Here is an 18143-nt window from a genome sequence, read left to right on the forward strand (position 1 = left end):
GGCATAAATTCCAAACCACGAAAACCCGCTTTAAAAAGAGCACACATGATGGGACAGTAGATGAACACACACCGCGATAAGCCGGGTTTCAACATACCTGGGGAGAGCCGGTCTTGGCTAGTGGAGGGGTTATCCTGGGTGACTTCTGCACCATGGAGGGCACGGGGCCTGGGCTGCCCTGAGTAGACCGCCCTGCTGGAATAAGAAGTCAGTGAAAACAGAGAGCATTTCTTGCCTCCCAGCACAGGTGTCCTTCCCTCAAATCTAAAAAAGTAAGCTTCTCGGTGTCCCTGGCCTCCCTTCCATGATTTATGTTACCAAGAGCAGCATCCAGGTTGTCAGGACTGATCCAAGATAATGAAAAAACACAAAATACATTTTTAGATGTGAAACTCTATTTTATAAAGCAGATAAAACTGGAAAGTCTCTGATAGTAGCAGGTAGGTGCATTTTTGTGCAGGCCCCAGAGGCTGGCCATTCGGTCCATCCTTACTCCCCAGAGACTCCTGTTGCACATCTGGAAACTGGGGACAAAGTGCAAATAATCCCATTACCTTGTAAGAACTCACATGGTCTTCAGGGCCCTCCTAGAAGCTTTTAGAAAAAGGCTTGCTTTTTTTGCACATTAGAATCACCTAGGGAGCTTTTAAAAAAACAACTATACCAGAAACTCATACCCAAACCTCACCTCCAGAGAGCCTGATTGAACTATTAGGGATAGGATCCCCCAGGGAGTCTAGAGTGCCACTGGATTTATAATCCAATAACCCAGGACCCTCCAAACCGTAAGAATTAAATAATGGCAATGGGGTGGGGGGGTGGAGATCCTGGTAGTGAGCAGTGGAAATGGAGACCATGTATGCACATCACAGTTCAAGTTTCCTCTCCTATACTGAAAACAGATATGAAAAGACTAAGGCAAGACTTCCCAAACTACTGGCCTGACCTCTCCACAAATGTCAATGCTGAGAAAGATGAGAATGGCAAAGAAATATTTGACACTGAGACTAAAGAGAAAAAACTGGAACAGAACATGTGGTCCTTGACTAGAGGGAAAAAAACCATAAAGAACATTATTGGGACAACCGTGCAAGTGTCAATATGGGCTACAGATTAGATTATGGTTAATTTTCTGAGTGTGAAAACATATCACGTAACCCTGTATTTAAGAGATATGTGCTTACGTGTTTAGGGGCGAAGTCTCTGTGATTAACTCTCAAATATTTTAATGAAAAAAAAATGTATGCTAAGAAGACACAAAGCAAACGGTGCAGAATATTACCAAGTGTTGTCTTGGTGGAGGGCACAGTCATTGTTACACAGTTTACACAATCTTTCTGCAGGTATGAAAGGGAAAAAAGGCCAGGTACGTTTGCTCATAGAGTTATACTATGCACTTGGATCCAACTTGGTTATAAGAACTATTTCCATTTATAATCATCATTTAATAGAGACTCGCTCACAGTAGGGCTGAGTGTGAAAATCACAGTCAGCCATCAGAAGCAATAAGCCTGTGAGTACTGCAGGCCTTCCCTCGTCTATGGAACTTTCCAAATTGTTCTATAACTGCCCTTCACATAGGGCAGGCTGCATGTGAAGACAGATGGCACCCAACAAGAGACTTCCTTTTGAATCATCAGGTACGCTTAGCTCCATGAGAAATGTCGGGAGAGCCAAGTGAGGCAGCACCCAGGCTGCGGCAATCCTCACAGCCGACAGTACCGAGGGTACGACTGTCAGAGCTCACCAGCATGAGACACAGGAAGCAAGAACAAATGGGTCTCGTCTGACTATGGGGGCGAGGGTTCCTAACAACTGAAACACGCAGACGCAGGAACTCAGGGCTGAGCTCTGGAGCAGTTTGCTTAAAATCATACCTGATGCCGAGGGAGAGACTGAGGACTTTGACACGGAGCTGGGCGGTGCTGAGAGGGGCGTGGGGTGGCTGAGGGGTCCAGAAGCAGCCGGCTTGGCGGCAGAGGGGAACGGCAGTGTCGCGGGCACACCCTGGGAGCTGATGGCAGGAGTGGAGGGAGCCATGGCAGTGAACCTGAAACGGCAGCCCGACTGCTTGAGGAGCGCCCGCGCTGGGGCCCCTTAACGCTGGTCGTGAGCAATGCCACGGAGGGGACTTACTGCTCCTGTGCTTTTGCCTTTGTGAGACAGAAACATTTAGCTATTTCTTACAAAAGGTGAACGCTGCCAAGGAAACATTTGATCTTATCTTCTGCATACTGAGGAGTAAACTATTTTCTCGTTATGAAAATAACGAGACCTAACATGAAGGAGAAATGAAATCGTGAAATATTTTCCTTTTATCAAGACAAGTGAAAAAAAAAAAAAAAAGGAGGCGGGGGCTCCAATAAACTTAGGAGAGGCTAGCATTGTCCTTCTGCTGAGGAAATCACTGAGAACTCACTTCAGGGCGCTCACCTCCTCTGGGGAGTGAGAAAGGCAGAGGGGAGCAGATCACCGTCTTTGGGATGTTCATGGTCACGGAAAGTTAAGTTTCACCTACAGAGCAAAAGCCCAAAAACAATCTAGATGTCCAGTGTGAGTTGACTGGCCAGGGACATTTCAGTGAGACTACAAAGTGGATTCCAGGCAGCCGTTAGAATGAGGTGGCTGGGGGCGCCTGGGTGGCTCAGTGGGTTAAAGCCTCTGCCTTCGGCTCAGGTCATGATCCCGGGGTCCTGGGATCAAGCCCCACATCGGGCTCTCTGCTCCGCAGGGAACCTTCTTCCTCCCCTATCTCTCTCTGCCTGCCTCTTCTCTGCCTACTTGTGACTTCTCTCTCTGTGTCAAATAAATAAAATCTTAAAAAAAAAAAAGAATGAGGTGGCTGTGTGACAATGGCAGCATGGGGGATGACAGCCAGTACTGCCTCCGGGGGCAAGGGGAGCCAGCAAAGGGGAGCGCGGGCAAGCTGGGATTGCTTCCCGCAGGCTTGCAGGCTAGCGGGGAGAACACGAGCAGCAGATAAAGTGGTAAAAAAATGCGATCTGAGGGGGTCGGCAGGAGCCCCACGGGGAAGAAAGCGAGGACCACGTTATGGAGTCTGGACTGTCCTGGAACAGCAGTGAGAGGCCCCTGAGGACCATCGGGCAGGAGAGTCACCTGACACAGGGACAACTTCACAGACCACGATGGTGGCTATCACGAAGTGCCTCGGAGAGTAAAGGAAAAAGGACCACAAGAGATTCATTCCCCTCCTAGGACATATATTCCTTATTGCTTTATTTTTTTAAAAATAAGGAATATCAGGGCGCCTGGGTGGCTAAGCTGGTTGAGCATCTGACTCTTGATTTCAGCTCAGGTCATGATCTCGGGGTCATGGGATCGAGCCCCGCAGGGGGCTCCGTGCTGGGCATGGAGCCTGTGTGGGATTCCCCCTCCCTCTGCACAGGTGCTCTCCCTCTCAAAGTAAATAAATAAATAAATAAAATAATGAGTAAAAATAAGGAGGATCTCCTACATTTTAAATCTAAAAAAGCAAAAACAAGCATATAAATATAAACCTCTTATGATTAAAAAAAATTCTAAGAGACTCTTCTGGACTCCAACCACTGATTAAACACAAACATTTTACGTTGTTTAAATTCTTACCACTTGCCATTATTACTTTGGAAGGCAGGAAAAAAGAGAAAATCTATTTGTAACTTCACTCACAGTAACTCAATTTCCAGCTAATAACACGTGATATTTCTACTCATGCCACCAAAGCAGCAGACTTTCTTCAAGTGTTACTTACTTCTCACTAAGGTTGACCTTGAACACTGAGGGTGGTAAGGCGGTCTTCAGTTCTATGTTTGGAGCAGACGCACTTGACATCGGCGTGCTTTCCAGCGTAGGCTTAAAACCCAAGGATCCAAAGGAGAACGAGGTTGCGGATGGCGTCATGGGAGAGGCTCCAGGGGTGGGCGCTAGGGAGGCTTGAGAAGAAGGGAAAGAGAAGATGGACGCGCCCGAGCCACTGGAATATGGAGGGGGCTCCCCTGGGACAGCAGCAGATGACTTCAAGGAAGAAGGGCCGAAGGAGAACACAGAAGGAGCTCCGACAGCAGAAGGCAAAGAGAAGGTGGAGGGGGGAGCAGACAGTGATGAAGGTGGACCTGGTGGACCCGGGGCTGCGGGGGCTGGCGCGTCGAGCTTCTGTGGGGCTTGAGACGAGGTTGGGGTAGTGGGAGTACTCCCTGTGGGGAACAAAATGGAGAAAAAGGGAGAAGTCAGCACAGTAACAACGGATGTCCACGTGACAGAAAACAACTGAAAAGGGCTCGTGGCAGAAGGAAGCCAGAAAGAACAGTCCTTGTTCACCGGGGGGAAAGAGGGGAGCCTGGGTGGCTCAGTCAGTTAAGTGTCTGCCTTCAGCTCAGGTCATGATCTCAGGGTCCTGGGATCGAGCCCACATCAGGGTCCCTGCTCAGCGGGGAGCCTGCCTCTCCCTCTCCTCTGCCTACTGCTCTGCCTACTTGTGCGCGCACGTGCTCTCTCTCTCAATAAATAAATAAATAAATAAAATCTTTTTTAAAAGTGGGGGGGGTAGTGGGGTGGATGTGGACTTTCCACATGGTGAAATGGACAAAACTTTGAAGGAAAAAGAATACATGAAAGACATTAGATTAATAGGACTTCGTGGGCAGAATCAAAAAATGCATGTCTCAACGTTACAGTGAAAAAGAAACCATTATGTAACATTTCACAGAAATCAGGGGAAAACTTTAATTCAGACCTCCACTTCGTAATAGTCACTAAAACCAATTCCAGATAAACTAAAGATGTCTACACATGCAGAAGCACATGTACGTGTACATCTCCAAACAAACGTGGCAAAAAGTGAAGAGTCACTGAAGAGCCTAATAACTTGAAATTTAGAAGTAACCAAAAGAAAAAAACCACAAAAGGAAAAGATTAAGATTTGACTGAATAAGGGGTGGCTGGGTGGCTCAGTGGGTTGAACCTCTGCCTTCCGCTCGGGTCATGAACCCAGGGTCCTGGGATCGAGCCCCACATCGGGCTCTCTGCTCCGCAGGGAGCCTGCTTCCCCCTCTCTCTCTGCCTGCCTCTCTGCCTGCTTGTGATCTTGCTCTCTCTCTCTCGCTCTCTGTCAAATAAATAAAATCTTTAAAAAAAAAGATTTGACTGAGTAAAAATGGTTACATAACTTAAAGGTAAATAAACTAAGAAAACTCTGTGGCAAATGGTAATATGTTTTATATTTTTTTAAAAAGCTCATATAAATTGAGATGAAGAAATTTCAAGACTCTGATATAAGAACTTAATTCATAAAATACATCAATCTGCCTCATCAAAGAAATGCAAATTAAAATGGCATATATTTTTATTGTCCTATAAATTATCAAAATTTAAATACATATAATCCCTATGTTTGGAAGGGAAAAATGAACCTGAAACCTTTTACACCAGCAGGTACCTAAGTTAGCATAACGTTTCAGAAAACACTTTAGCATTATGTCTCAAAAAATCCTAAGAAATGGACTCGGTAATCCCACTTCTAAGAATAAAGCCAGAAGAATAACCTGAAACATGAAACAGACATTTAACACAACCCAAATTCTAAAAGATGTTCAATGGAATAGTGAGCATTCTTTTAAATCAATCACAAAGATTACATAAGAACCTAGAAACACAATTTAAATTAAAAGCACGAACACCAAAGGTGTGTACAACAGGACTACAACTATGAAGAAAGATGTTTATGAAAAAAAAACACTAGAAGGGAAGAGCAGGTTTAAATATTTTTCTGTTTTCCAAAATTTCTATAAACATCTTAATTTGCCAAGTTCAGTAAGTCAATAAATAAGTAAGAAAGCAATATTTTTTATCAATAAAGTTACTGGGTCTTGATTCTTCCAAATGGTCTCAGCTGACAGTTTATCTTCACGATGTCAAAAGTAATGAAAGACTTAGGGTACAAGTATGAAAACACTTCTGAAAAAGAAGACCCCAGTAAACTGCCACTTTTATGGCAGGGTAAAAATGCTAGCAAATGTATTGTTAATACTTCCTTCGCACAATATGGAACCAGTGACAGCTAACTTCTTTAAAGACACAAACATATAGGGACGCCTGGGTGGCGCAGTTGGTTAAACGACTGCCTCCGGCTCAGGGCGTGATCCTGGAGTCCCGGGATCGAGTCCCACATCAGGCTCCCAGCTCCATGGGGAGTCTGCTTCTTCCTCTGACCTTCTCCTCGCTCATGCTCTCTCTCACTGTCTCTCTCTCTCAAATAAATAAAATAAAATCTTAAAAAAAAAAAAAAAAAAAAAGACACAAACATATAGATGTTCCTCAATTCCACACACATTCAAAAGACCAATGTGAAAAGTATATGCCAGACCCAAAAGAAATCAGGGGCATGTTCCTAACCGAAAATAGAATTGAACATATGAAAACCCCCTGCTCATTCAGCCCAGCATCCGTGGAGCTGTAGCATGGAAACAGGCAGAACCATTAACGTTTCCCTGGACCGCTTTAGCTACAGTTGGCTGCCTACTTTCTCCCTTCCAAGGCTCTCTTCTGCTCATCTGAACACGGCCGCCTCCTTTGGACCACGTGTGAGGGAAGACGGGGCTTTCTCTAGGAGTGGCGAAAAATAAAACTAGCCTCTCGTTGCGTTTGGGGGTTTGATGGGCTAGTTGCAAAGTCCCTCACACTGAACTGTGCTCAGAAACAAACATCATCCCGCAGGCTCCCAACCCCACAGGGTGTACTGCTTGTGAACAGACAGACCGACCGTGCAAATGAGTGTAGCTGGTGGTACTCAGGAGTGCTTAAAGTAAAAAAACAACTGGGAGGCCACACTGTGGATGATGAGACGCACCAGCAGGGTCTAATACAGGGGCTGTATTAGCTAATACAGGCTAATACAGGGTCTGCCTGGTCCCTCTTTACTTCTTGGGCTCGCACTGCCAAACAGCAGGAGCCCAAGTGTCTCCACAGCTCTGTTTATGAACGATGCACTCTGCATTGGGAAGCAGCAAGAAAATACACTGTCAGCCTTACCCAAGCCAGCTGGTCAACATGCTTTTTCTTAGATAGAGAACTGGTCCCGCCACACTTTTTTTTTTTTTTTTTTTTTTTAAAAGCCAGAGACAGCTATAGTCATGAAATTCAAAAAGAGAAATGGTGAAGTTTTAAAATATGGAACAATCTTTTAATGTTTTGTATCTAGTTCTCGCAGGTGATACACTAGCACTGAAAAATGTGGTAGTACAGATTAGCGTCTGCATGGGCACATTTACTTGTATAAAGACTCTGTACCAGAAATGTAGACTATGGCTACTGATAATGGCTGATGGGCTCCTAAATGATTTTGTATTTTCTAATTTTCCTCCAAGAATCACATACTACTTAAGCAATATTTTCAAAGAGGAGGAAAAGAAACCTAAAGAAAATTAAATATAAACAAAACCAAAATCTCCATGTTCCCACCAACCAGATAAAACCACTATTTAGATTTTAATATGCACCTTTCTAGTATTTTCCCTATGTACACATTTTTTTCTCATGCAAAAACAATAAAAAAGTATACAGTGCATTTTCATGATACATTTCACAAGCGCTTTGTCAATGAATGTGACATTCGTAAGTTACACGGCATTCAGCGCATGCGTGTACAATCCCTTAGGACTATAAGTGTCTGTAGGATTCAGACCAGAGAACACAGGGTGCTGTAACAGAACACTGCTGCTAGACGACCTGATGGGATCCATCTGGCTGGACTTTCTTTTCCCTAAAGTAAAGATTGGAAAATAAAGCTTGTGGGGATGCAAGAATGTGCGTATGCTCAAGGAAAAGTTAGTCCCAGCCTCATTAAGACAGACTGGCCCAATGAAGAGGACCACTGTGTGTCCCTGCACAGTGTTCATCCTCGGCAACGGTCCGGAACAAGCCCCTGGTATTCCCTCTGTGCCAGAGCAGGAAGAGGCACATACCTGACGACTTGGGTTGTCGCTCTCCTTCTAATGAGAGCCTCTCTGGCGTCTTCATGAGGGACCTAACCCCGGGATTTTGATTGATCATATAAAATGGACAAAGCACACCATCTGTTGAAAGTAACATAAGAACTGGAGCAGGTGGGAGAGTCTTCTCATCATCTGTTAAAAAAAGAAAGTGAAAGTGAAAAAAGAGCCAGGCCATGAAGTGACTGGCGGGAAGAGAAAGACCGCCCGGAGCGAGAAGGCGAGTAGCAGACTCATCCCCACGGTAGTTCAAGTCCGTTTGTTCTGATTCTCACTGGAGTAGCCTCGGGAGCACTGGCTCCAGAAAGAAAGCTCCTGCTGTTACGGACTGCCACCGTCTTGCAGGACCCCGCAGGGAAGCTCCAGCAGACTAAGGTAGCCGTGACTGTTTCTAAGCTCCCGCAAGTCTTACGAGTGTCTCACTGTTTAAGATGTTCCCCTGACTGAGACAGTCATGTCTAGAAGGGGCCTGGCCTAGCAGAAAAGCGACAGACTACTCACTTTGCAAAACACACAGAAGGACACAGAGAAGTGAGTCAAACTACCTTATATTCATTCACAATTGAATCCTAACATGTGTTTTGTCAATTAAGACTGAAGAGAATCAGTGTAAGTGAACTAAGGAGACCCAATAACCTGCCCAGGGAAAGGACAGGAAGGAACTTAGTGGTGCTCACGAGGATACCGCTCTACACTGAAGCACCGAAGAGCAGAGACTCCGTGTTCCGCGGCACGTGTGCAGCCCTGCCACCCTCCAGCAGGGAGAAGACACACTCAGGCCCACTTTGGAAGCCAAGTGCTTGAGGTCCCCATTCTCTGAACCATGTCTTCACAGTAAATGCTGCTATGCAGGACTGGATGAGGGTGCTGCTGTTCCTGTGCAAAGCCACCGGGGAATGAGACCCCTGTTCTAGATTTCACCCATATGCGAAAGCACATACAGATATGTGCGCGGGCACGCACACACACAGACTGGCTTTTGTCTTATCATGAAATGTCCATCAAGTTAATCTCATGTCGTCACGACATACTCTGTATCATTCTTCAAGTGGAAACGAGCTACAGAAGTTAAAAGCGCCCCGCAGGGTAGATTATACCAGGAATACGACGAACTAGACTTAAATATCAACCATACTCAGAAGACCACGTCTGCATAAGCTGCATCGGGCCATACTTACTGATGGTGATTTCCACTTGGTTAGTATAGTCGATGGCAACTCCCACAGGCAGCGAGTCATCGCTCTTGTCTGTCACAGGCAGTTCTGCTCGACTAGAATCCTCCAGGAGCCAAGATTCCCAATTAATCTGGAAAAAAGTAGAAGATGAAAACGCTATGTTGGTTAGAGCTCTGCATTGGTTCTCCCATTGTACAAAGAGGAGAAAAGAAAAGACAAGTCACTGGGTTTAATGTGTTGACTCAACTCTGAAATCTGGGAAGATGGTCTAAAGGCCCCGCGCATCCTGGCACGTGAGGCGTTCATTTTCCAAATCAACCTATGTACTCCTCATAGAACAAGTCCGTGCCTCGTGAATAAATCACCACTATCGGGAACACTTCCCAAGGTACCATCCACCCCAACTAGGGAGATTCCTAAAAATGGTGGATGAATCTTAATACTTGCACCAACCAGTTATTAACTGCTCCTGGAAATGTGGGACTGGTACCAGGAACTCCGGGTGACTGCTACCAAGTCTTGAGCAGTGTGGCTTAGAAAGCTGGCCAGGTGCCCTACGCTCACTTGTCCGTGGAGAGAGTTACCCTTAGTTCTTGTCTTTCCAGATCTTGGCATCAGTTCCTCGCACAGGCCCCTCTTCCTGCCTTTGGGGTCCTTGAGAAACCACTAACTCTTTCCCATAAACTCCCCTTCTGCTTTTGTCTATGCTTGAATGGGCTGTATTCCTGCAAATAAATGATTTTTAAAAATCACTCTATTTACCTAACTTTCAGTGTGGACCAAAATTGGCCAGCATGAATCAAAAGGGAATAATGCTCCATGAATAACAGAAAATCAAAAAGCTGTTTAGGAAAGGGAACATAATCATACCCATGACTTAGCTATACTGAAAGTAAGTTGACTTCTACTTCGAAAAACAAAACATAAACAAAATTGACTTCAACTTTGAAAAACCATCTATAGACAAAATAAAAAAGACTTTATAATCACTATAGAACAGAATGCCAACGGTACCAGTTTCGATTTTGCAAAAGACAAGCCGCAGATGGCAACAGCTGGGAGGTGGGGTAGGTACGCTCAAGGCAAGGGGGAGAAAGTAGTCCTCTCACAAAGCAGGTCAAGAGATACTGTGTATGGTGACACCATAAGAAATGAAGTAAAACACATTACTTACAGATACAAAGGAAACCAACAGAAGAACTACAACAGTGCTAGAACCCCTATGAGAGGAAAGATAAGGATTTAAGGGCCATATGTGAGCTATATTCTCACCTGCCACAACAGGTAATAAGGTCTAAAGTCAATAATCACTAACTAGGGACAAAGCAGACTATTATTTATTTTTTTTAGAGGTGCAGAGAGGGAGAGGGAATCTTAAGCAGACTCCATGCCCAGCTCAGAGCTTTACATAGGGTGTGATCTCACAACCCTAAGATCATGACGTGAGCCAAAATTAAGAGTCAGGGCGCCTGGGTGGCTCAGTGGCTTAAAGCCTCTGTTATCGGCACAGGTTGTGATCCCAGGGTCCTGGGATCGAGCCCCACACCGGGCTCTCTGCTCAGCGGGGAGCCTGTTTCCCTTCCTCTCTGCCTGCCTCCCTGCCTACTGATCTCTGTCAGATAAATAAATAAAATCTTAAAAAAAAAAATTAAGACTCAAACGCTTAACCGAGAGATAAGGAGGTAACCTTAAAAAGTAAAAATTTATGGGGCGCCTGGGTGGCTCACTCGGTTAAGCATCTGCCTTTGGCTCAGGTCATGATCCCAGAATGCTGGGATGGAGCCCCGCATCGGGTTCCCTTCTCAGTGGGGAGCCTGTTTCTCCCTCTCCTCTGCCCTTCCCCCCACTCACACCCTACTCATGCTTCCTCCCTCCCCCTCATGTTCTCTCTCTCAAATAAATAAAAATTAAAAAAAAAAAAAAGGTAAAAATTGACAAGTTAAAAAAGGTCCCCTCTAAATAGGTTTGGATAAGGATGGGGTAGGGGAGGGGTAATCTTTTCATTTATAAGCGCTTTCTATTATTGGACTTTTTTAGCCACATACATAAATCATCCTGATAGGAAACAAATATACAAGTATATTTTAAATGTGTCAGAACATAAAATAGTTGTGTTCTTAGAAAACCGTTACTAAAGACAATCTAAAACTTCACATCAGACCGCTGAACTCTGGCCTGTGACCCCAAAGTGGACCATCTTAGACACTAAGAAAGCCACGCACTTACAGCGGACTGCCTCGCCACCCAGAGAATGAGGGATAAATCCCGAATGGAGAGGCCTAAGTCTCTGTGTGTGGGTGCACACAACATCTGTAAACTCAAGGCAGAGTTTTAAGAAGTTTCCCAGGGCACCTAGGTGGGGCAGTCAGTTATACACCTGACTCTCGGTTTCAGCTGTCATGATCTTGGGATTGTGGGACGGACCCCTGCATAGGGCTCTGTACTCAGTGCTGAGTCGGCCTGAGTTTCTCCCTCTGTCCCTACCCCCTGCACTAATGCACTTGCTCTCTCTCTAAGATAAATAAATAAATCTTAAAGGAAAAAAAAAGGAAGAAAAACTTCCCTTTTACCAGATCCCTCTGCGGTCACTCTGCATAACCCGCCCGGGTTTAGAACGGCTTACCACCGTCCACGCAGCCCGACTCCGGCCTGCAAGGAGGACAGAGTGCGAGAAAGGAGGCGGCGCTCACACACTCAAGTGCTTTTAGCGGTCTGCTGGCTTTTCAAAGTGAACTACAAAGTATTGCTGCTGAGTCACAATTTGGTACGATCTGTATGCTTCTCTCCATTAATCAAGAATGGGTTAGAGGTGACTGACCAGAGGGGCAGGTTCAAGGAACAGGAAGACAATCAAGATGGTAAAACAGAACAAGGCAAAAAAACCCTCCTAATACACTCAGATGTGCTCCTGGAGGAAGCTGATTATATCGTATATTTTTCCACAGATTGGGAGTGGATCTGGAAAGGACAGAAGGGTTTTTTATGACAGTGCAGGAGCTGCTGGGTCTGAAACCCACATCTGTCCAAAGCGATATCCAAGCCACCTGGCCCAAAGCGTTCTGTCACATCGGCCAAGTGTCAGCTTTGCTCTCACACAGAAACTCATCCAAATGGAGCAGGCTTCATCTAAACCTTCTCCATGAGTTAACTCCCTCCAGAATCTTTCTTAGAAAAGTACCCCAAAAAAGCGACCAAAGAGTGAAATTTACCTGATCTGCCTGTCGAGCAAGGATACTGACTTCTGTTGAAGCCGCAGACGCAGCCAGCACTAAATCCCTTGAAGGAAGAAAAGCGGAAGACCATTAAATTGAAGGTCAAAGACATGACAAGATCAAGTCAGAATTTCCAATAATCGACTATCCTCTAAACAGAATAATCCGGTGAATTTTCAGAAAAAAGCTTTGCTTCTAGCTATCTATCCATCAAGGGAAAGCTTTCCCTCTCAGACGAAAACTTTTTTTTTTTAATTAACATATAATGTTTTATTTGCCCCAGGGGTACAGGTCTGTGAATCGTCAGGCTTACACATTTCACAGCACTCCCCATAGCACATGTCCTCCCCAATGTCCATCACCCAGCCACCCTCTCCATACCCCCTCCACTCACTAGCAACCCTCAGTTTGTTTCATGAGATTAAGTCTCTTAGGGTTTTTCTCCCTCCCAATCCCATCTTGTTTCATTTTTCCCCTCCCTATCCCCCATGACCCCTTGCCCTGCCTCTGTGAGAAATAACTTTAACATGTTCCTTAAATATCAATATTGCCCTAAGTCTTCACTGGGGTTATTGAGAAAAGAGGGTTTTTAAGATTATTAAGTATTCGATCTAGGTAATTTAAGATTGGGAAAACGGAATTGGTCAGAGAGGAATTATCCAGCATCAGAGGAAAATATGTTCAAGGGCATCTCAATTCTCCGTTCTCCTTTCCTACAGAAAATAATTTTAGGGGTGCCTGAGTGGCTCAGTCGATTGGGTGTGTGCCTCTGCTCAGGTCATGATCCTGGGGTCCTAGGATCAAGTCCCACAGCCTGCTTCTCCCACTCCCTCTGCTCCCCTACTCCTGCTCTCTTGCTCCTTCTGTCTCAAATAAATAAATAAAATCTTAAAGAAGAAAAGAAACAAATTGTGAAGTTGGAACACAGCACTGTGGGCGGGGCCCGACTGAGAGGGAAGGCACCCTGCCAGCTCCCAGCTCACCACTCTTCGATGTGGCTGAGGTAGTAGTGGTGCTGCCGCTCCGTGCAGCTGCCATAGCAGGGCTCCATGAAGTTCACAAAGATCTCTGGGTGTTTTTCTTCCTTTTTCTACAATAAACAGAAGCAGAACACAAAAAAATCCCACATGCAATTTTTCTTTAATGCTACACAGATAAGGATCTCGAAAAAGAAAATCACTTGTGTTTTATGAGAAAATTCCCTCAAAAACCAATGTCCGGGGGCGCCTGGGTGGCTCAGTGGGCTAAGCCGCTGCCTTCGGCTCAGGTCATGATCTCAGGGTCCTGGGATCGAGGCCCGCATCGGGCTCTCTGCTCTGCAGGGAGCCTGCTTCCTCCTCTCCCTCTCTCTGCTTGCCTGTCTGCCTGCTTGTGATCTCTGTCAAGTAAATAAATAAAATCTTTAAAAAAAAAAAACAAAACAAAAAAACTAACGTCCGCACACACACTAGAAAGGCAGAGGTGAGTAGCTGGGCAACTTAAATGCTGGCCACTGACCGAACTGGACTCCAACTGCTTTGTCACTTTCTGGCCGTGGGACCGGCACAGACGGATTGCTCAGCCTGTCTGATACAGTTTTCCGCGTCTGTGGTGGGCCTGCTCAACCACTCCACAGGCTGTCTTAAATGTGGAACAAAATGATACATGTCAAGCCTCTAGACCAAGACACGGAACCTAAGAAAGAGTCCAGAAATGCCAGAGCTAATATTATCCCTGGGAATAGGAAATTTTTATGAGCTCTTGAAGTAAGGACCTCAATAAACATTATTTTGAAAGTTCAACATTATCAGGAACCCAAGACTTAATAAAAACAAGGCCCTTTTCTACATGTCACTGGCAAAGATTAAAAATGGTACCACTGCAACTTGATACATGTGTGGGGCAACTGCTGGTGGGAGATGTATAAACAGCCACAACTTTTGTAAAAGACGCTTTGGCAAAGCTCTGCATCTACCACTCAACCAAACTCATTCCTAGGTATTTATCCTTAAAAATAAACATATTGCATAAAATGCACATAAAAGAACACATCGTGGTATTCCTTAGAACAGGAGAACACTGAAAACAACATGAGCATCCAACAGTGAAGGAACCAAGGAAATGATCTGTCCAATAAGCCAGATATAGATTGTATTCACCGACTTAGAAAAATGCTTACAATTTCCCACTAAGTAAAACAAGGTTGCAAGACAGAGTAACTCGTGCAACTCCCACTTTTGTTACATTTAGACATTTGTTTATGTATTTGTAAATGGTTTTTGGACTTTGAGAGCAAGTAGTGATTTGAAAATACAAGCTCTACCTCATTTTTTTTTTAAATGCCCCGGCCATTTAATAACATTTCATAGATCTTATTACTAATGTTCTTCCCAGTTTCCAAAATGACTCATTCATTTCAAAATGACTTAGGTCATTCCACTCTGCTCCAACGGCTCCTTGAGCACCCAATGCACACCTCACCTCTGTCACCCGTCCCTTGTCATCATCTGCCTCGTACCCTTCGTCGTTCCCTCCATCACCCTTCTCATTCCTTGATTTACACGTACATGCTAACTAGCACACTCATCAGAATGTCAGATCCACAAAAGCAAGGACTCTGCCGGGTCACCACTGTATAAAGCAGTGCCTGGCACGCTGCACGCATCTGATAAACATCAGATAAACATAAATAAGTGAGAGATATTTTAAAAATCAAGATGTTGGAGCACGTGGGTGGCACAGTCAATTGAGTGTCTGCCTTTGGCTCAGGTCATGATCCCAGGGTCCTGGGACTGAGCCCCACATTGGGCTCCCTGTTCAGCAGGGAGTCTGTTTCTCCCTTGCCTTCTGCCCCTCCCCCTCACTCGTGTTCTCTTTCACTCACTCTACTCTCACTCCCAGATAAAAAAAAAATTTTTTAAATCTTAAAAAAAAAAAACAAGGTGTTTTCTTGCTTTCCTAAAATCTATCAGGTTAACATCTACCAGGACTCCCAGCTTCCAGTATAAGCAAAAGTTAACTTTTAGGATTATTTTCACCTTATGACTAAACAGGAGAACATGCTGTAAGCAGACACCATAATTTTGGCCCCCAGGCCAATGGTACAGCATTTAAGTTTTACACTTAAAGTTGTACTAACTTTACCAGCAAAAAAAAGAAACTGAACCCAAAGCCTTGAACTTTATTAGAGGATCTCTATGATTCTCAAAGGACAAAAATGTCCCTTTCATACACATACCGGGAGAAGAGCCATCACCACATCTGGAGACGTTTCCAAGGTCCCATCTGCAGCAGCATATACGATTGTGAAGACGTAAGTGCCAATCCACAACACATCCAGAACTGAAACACACGAACTCTGATAAAGAATCTTATGTTTGAAGTAGCTCCTGTATGCTAAAAAATTAACAGCCCATGGATAAAAAAAAAAACTCAGAGTGCTGTAGTTTTAACAAAGGTCCAGATTTCATTGACTAAACACAATTCACAAATACAAAGAATTCAAGAAGCCCAAATTCCTCCCAAAGGGATTTTTTTTTTTCTGGCAGATTACACCGAGGGCAAATTTTGAAGAAATCCTAAAAAAAAATCAGGATCCATTTACTGTTATTTACCACAAGACAGAGGTGTCTACCAGAGGATGACTGTTACGCTGAATTAATTAGCTAACTGTAATAATGGAAGTGTTCACGCAGCAGGTGCTAACAGTTTCCTGAATGGGCATGTAGCCGCATCACACAGTGTGAAATTTCTGCAATACTGTCACCGCATTAGAGGTCGACTCAGTAAGAAAAGCGGATGGGTTACCTCTGACAGGATGATCTGACTCATAAAACGGTGGGCAAGGGATGACTTTTTTTTCCTGCAAAGTCTGAAAGAGATTGGGGGGGGTGAGACATGTCAAAGTGATAGTCAAATAAACCTGAACCAATGAAACTCTGTCAAATCCAGCATGTTCCCCTCAGAAAGCACTGTTTCATCTTCCCAGCCAGAAGAGACTGAACGCAGGGAAGAGTGAATGACTACATCCAGGATCCCGCCCTCCTGAAATCTCCCACAAATGTGTTCAGGCGTAGAGAGAGAGGATGCTCAAGCCAGTACCGTGTATCTTAGCAAAGCCACCCACACTGACACAGCCAGCCACCAGCACTGGAACAGAGAAGTAAGTTATGGTACATTCACACAGTGGACTACTATGCAGTCATTCAAAAGAATGAAGCGGTTCCATATATAATACACTGGAAAAAGACCCTGACCAAGTATGATGTTTAAGACGAAAAAAGACAAGAGAAAACCAATAAAACTAAGCCAATTATCTTCTGACAGGCTAATGCCCTAGAAGAATATGTACCAAATTTCATATAACCACTTTTTGCAATAACAAGAAATAAAACCTTAATGTCAAATCCACACCACTACATTCCCTGCTTTACACCCACAGAGAACGGTCTCTAGAGGAGGAATGCACAACAGCACAGTCCTTGGTACTGCCTGTGGACCCCTCCTTTCCATCCAGGCTTGAATGAACATACATGGATTCTTTGCCAATTTACACTGAAGAATATCTGTGACCATTATCTCAAGAAGTCCTCTGGGAGAGGATGACAGAGTGACGGGGCATCCACTGTTGTGGTGCCTATAGTTGGAGAAACTGACCTTTCAGATGGGCTCAGCTAACAAATAGTATGGCAGATGTTTAGTGACACATCCATACACAGACTATTTGTATAAGCATCCAGAAAAGTCTGCAGGCTGGCACTAAATAAAACACAGAGTGTACCCTTGGAAGGACTATGGGATAGAAAAGAAGAGTTCCACTCTTTCCTGCATTTACATGTTTACTGATGAATTTGTTGCAGTGAGCATAAATTATATCTAAACAGAAAAGAACACCAGTGAACCCCCAAACCATCCCAAAAAAACAGTGGGTAACTTAAGAAAAGGCCTGAAGTCCAAGGCAAGACTTACGGGAAGATACTGGACCACAGTTCCATTCTGCTTCCCCACTGCCAGCTGCTTTCCTTTGGGGCTCCAGCACACTGAGCAAAGAAAATGCTGCCAGTTAAGAACTGAAGAGAATGGAGCAAACCAGTGAGGTCTGTACTGAAACAGCCATATAATCACCACTTCATGATCCTCTGTCAGTCCATGGAAGACTGTAGGAACACCCTTACTTAGCAAAATTAAAAAAAAAAAAAAAAATCATTTTGACAATACAAACCAATTACAACTCATCACTAGGCCATTAAATCAACTTCTAAAAATGTTTTTTTCAATCAAGTGTCGTCCAGAAAGCTGGAAAGTACAGAAAACTCTATAATCTTTAAAGAAGGAGAATAAAGGTTTTCAAGTATCAAGAAATCATTCTCTTATTCATACTCGATATTTGTAGTGCTTTCCCCATGCTTTTCAGTGTACTCTCCACCGCTCTTGTGGATCCAGAAACAATCACTCTCAAAAACACATCTCTAGGGGCACCTGGGTGGCTCAGTGGGTTAAAGCCTCTGCCTTCAGCTCAGGTCATGATCCCAGGGTCCTGGGATCGAGCCCCACGTCAGGGTCTCTGCTCTGCAGGGAACCTGCTTTCTCCCCTCTCTCTGCCTGCCTCTCTGCCTACTTGTGATTTCTCTCTCTCTGTCAAATAAATAAAATCTTTAAAAAAAAAAAAAAAGAAAAGAAAAAAAAAACACACATCTCTACACCAGCTGCACCAAAAGATCTCTTTCCCCAGAAAACCCACACACATTCAAGTTAAATCATGTCTGCTGCATGGCTTCAAACATTCACTATGG

At 44.4% G+C, this 18143-nt stretch overlaps 1 protein-coding gene across 4 annotated transcripts in view; it reads right to left on the reverse strand.

Moving 5' to 3' along the window:
- NUP214 (nucleoporin 214) overlaps window positions 1-18143 on the reverse strand; it is a 101425-nt gene that overhangs the window by 77913 nt on the left and 5369 nt on the right. For 2 of the 4 annotated variants that reach the window (XM_044264667.1, XM_044264664.1), the window contains exons 5-14: window positions 17320-17390; window positions 16159-16222; window positions 15590-15693; window positions 13356-13462; window positions 12370-12436; window positions 9164-9290; window positions 7959-8120; window positions 3752-4193; window positions 1878-2050; window positions 98-195 (exon numbers count right to left, since the gene is read on the reverse strand). In XM_044264667.1, coding sequence (XP_044120602.1) covers window positions 98-195; window positions 1878-2050; window positions 3752-4193; window positions 7959-8120; window positions 9164-9290; window positions 12370-12436; window positions 13356-13462; window positions 15590-15693; window positions 16159-16222; window positions 17320-17390 — 1415 coding nt within the window. The remainder of the gene's footprint in view (window positions 1-97; window positions 196-1877; window positions 2051-3751; window positions 4194-7958; window positions 8121-9163; window positions 9291-12369; window positions 12437-13355; window positions 13463-15589; window positions 15694-16158; window positions 16223-17319; window positions 17391-18143) is intronic. The other 2 variants (XM_044264668.1, XM_044264665.1) reach the window with 2 other exon arrangements.

This window comes from Neovison vison, chromosome 9 (genome assembly GCF_020171115.1).
Source record: "Neovison vison isolate M4711 chromosome 9, ASM_NN_V1, whole genome shotgun sequence".
Lineage (NCBI taxonomy): Eukaryota > Metazoa > Chordata > Mammalia > Carnivora > Mustelidae > Neogale > Neogale vison.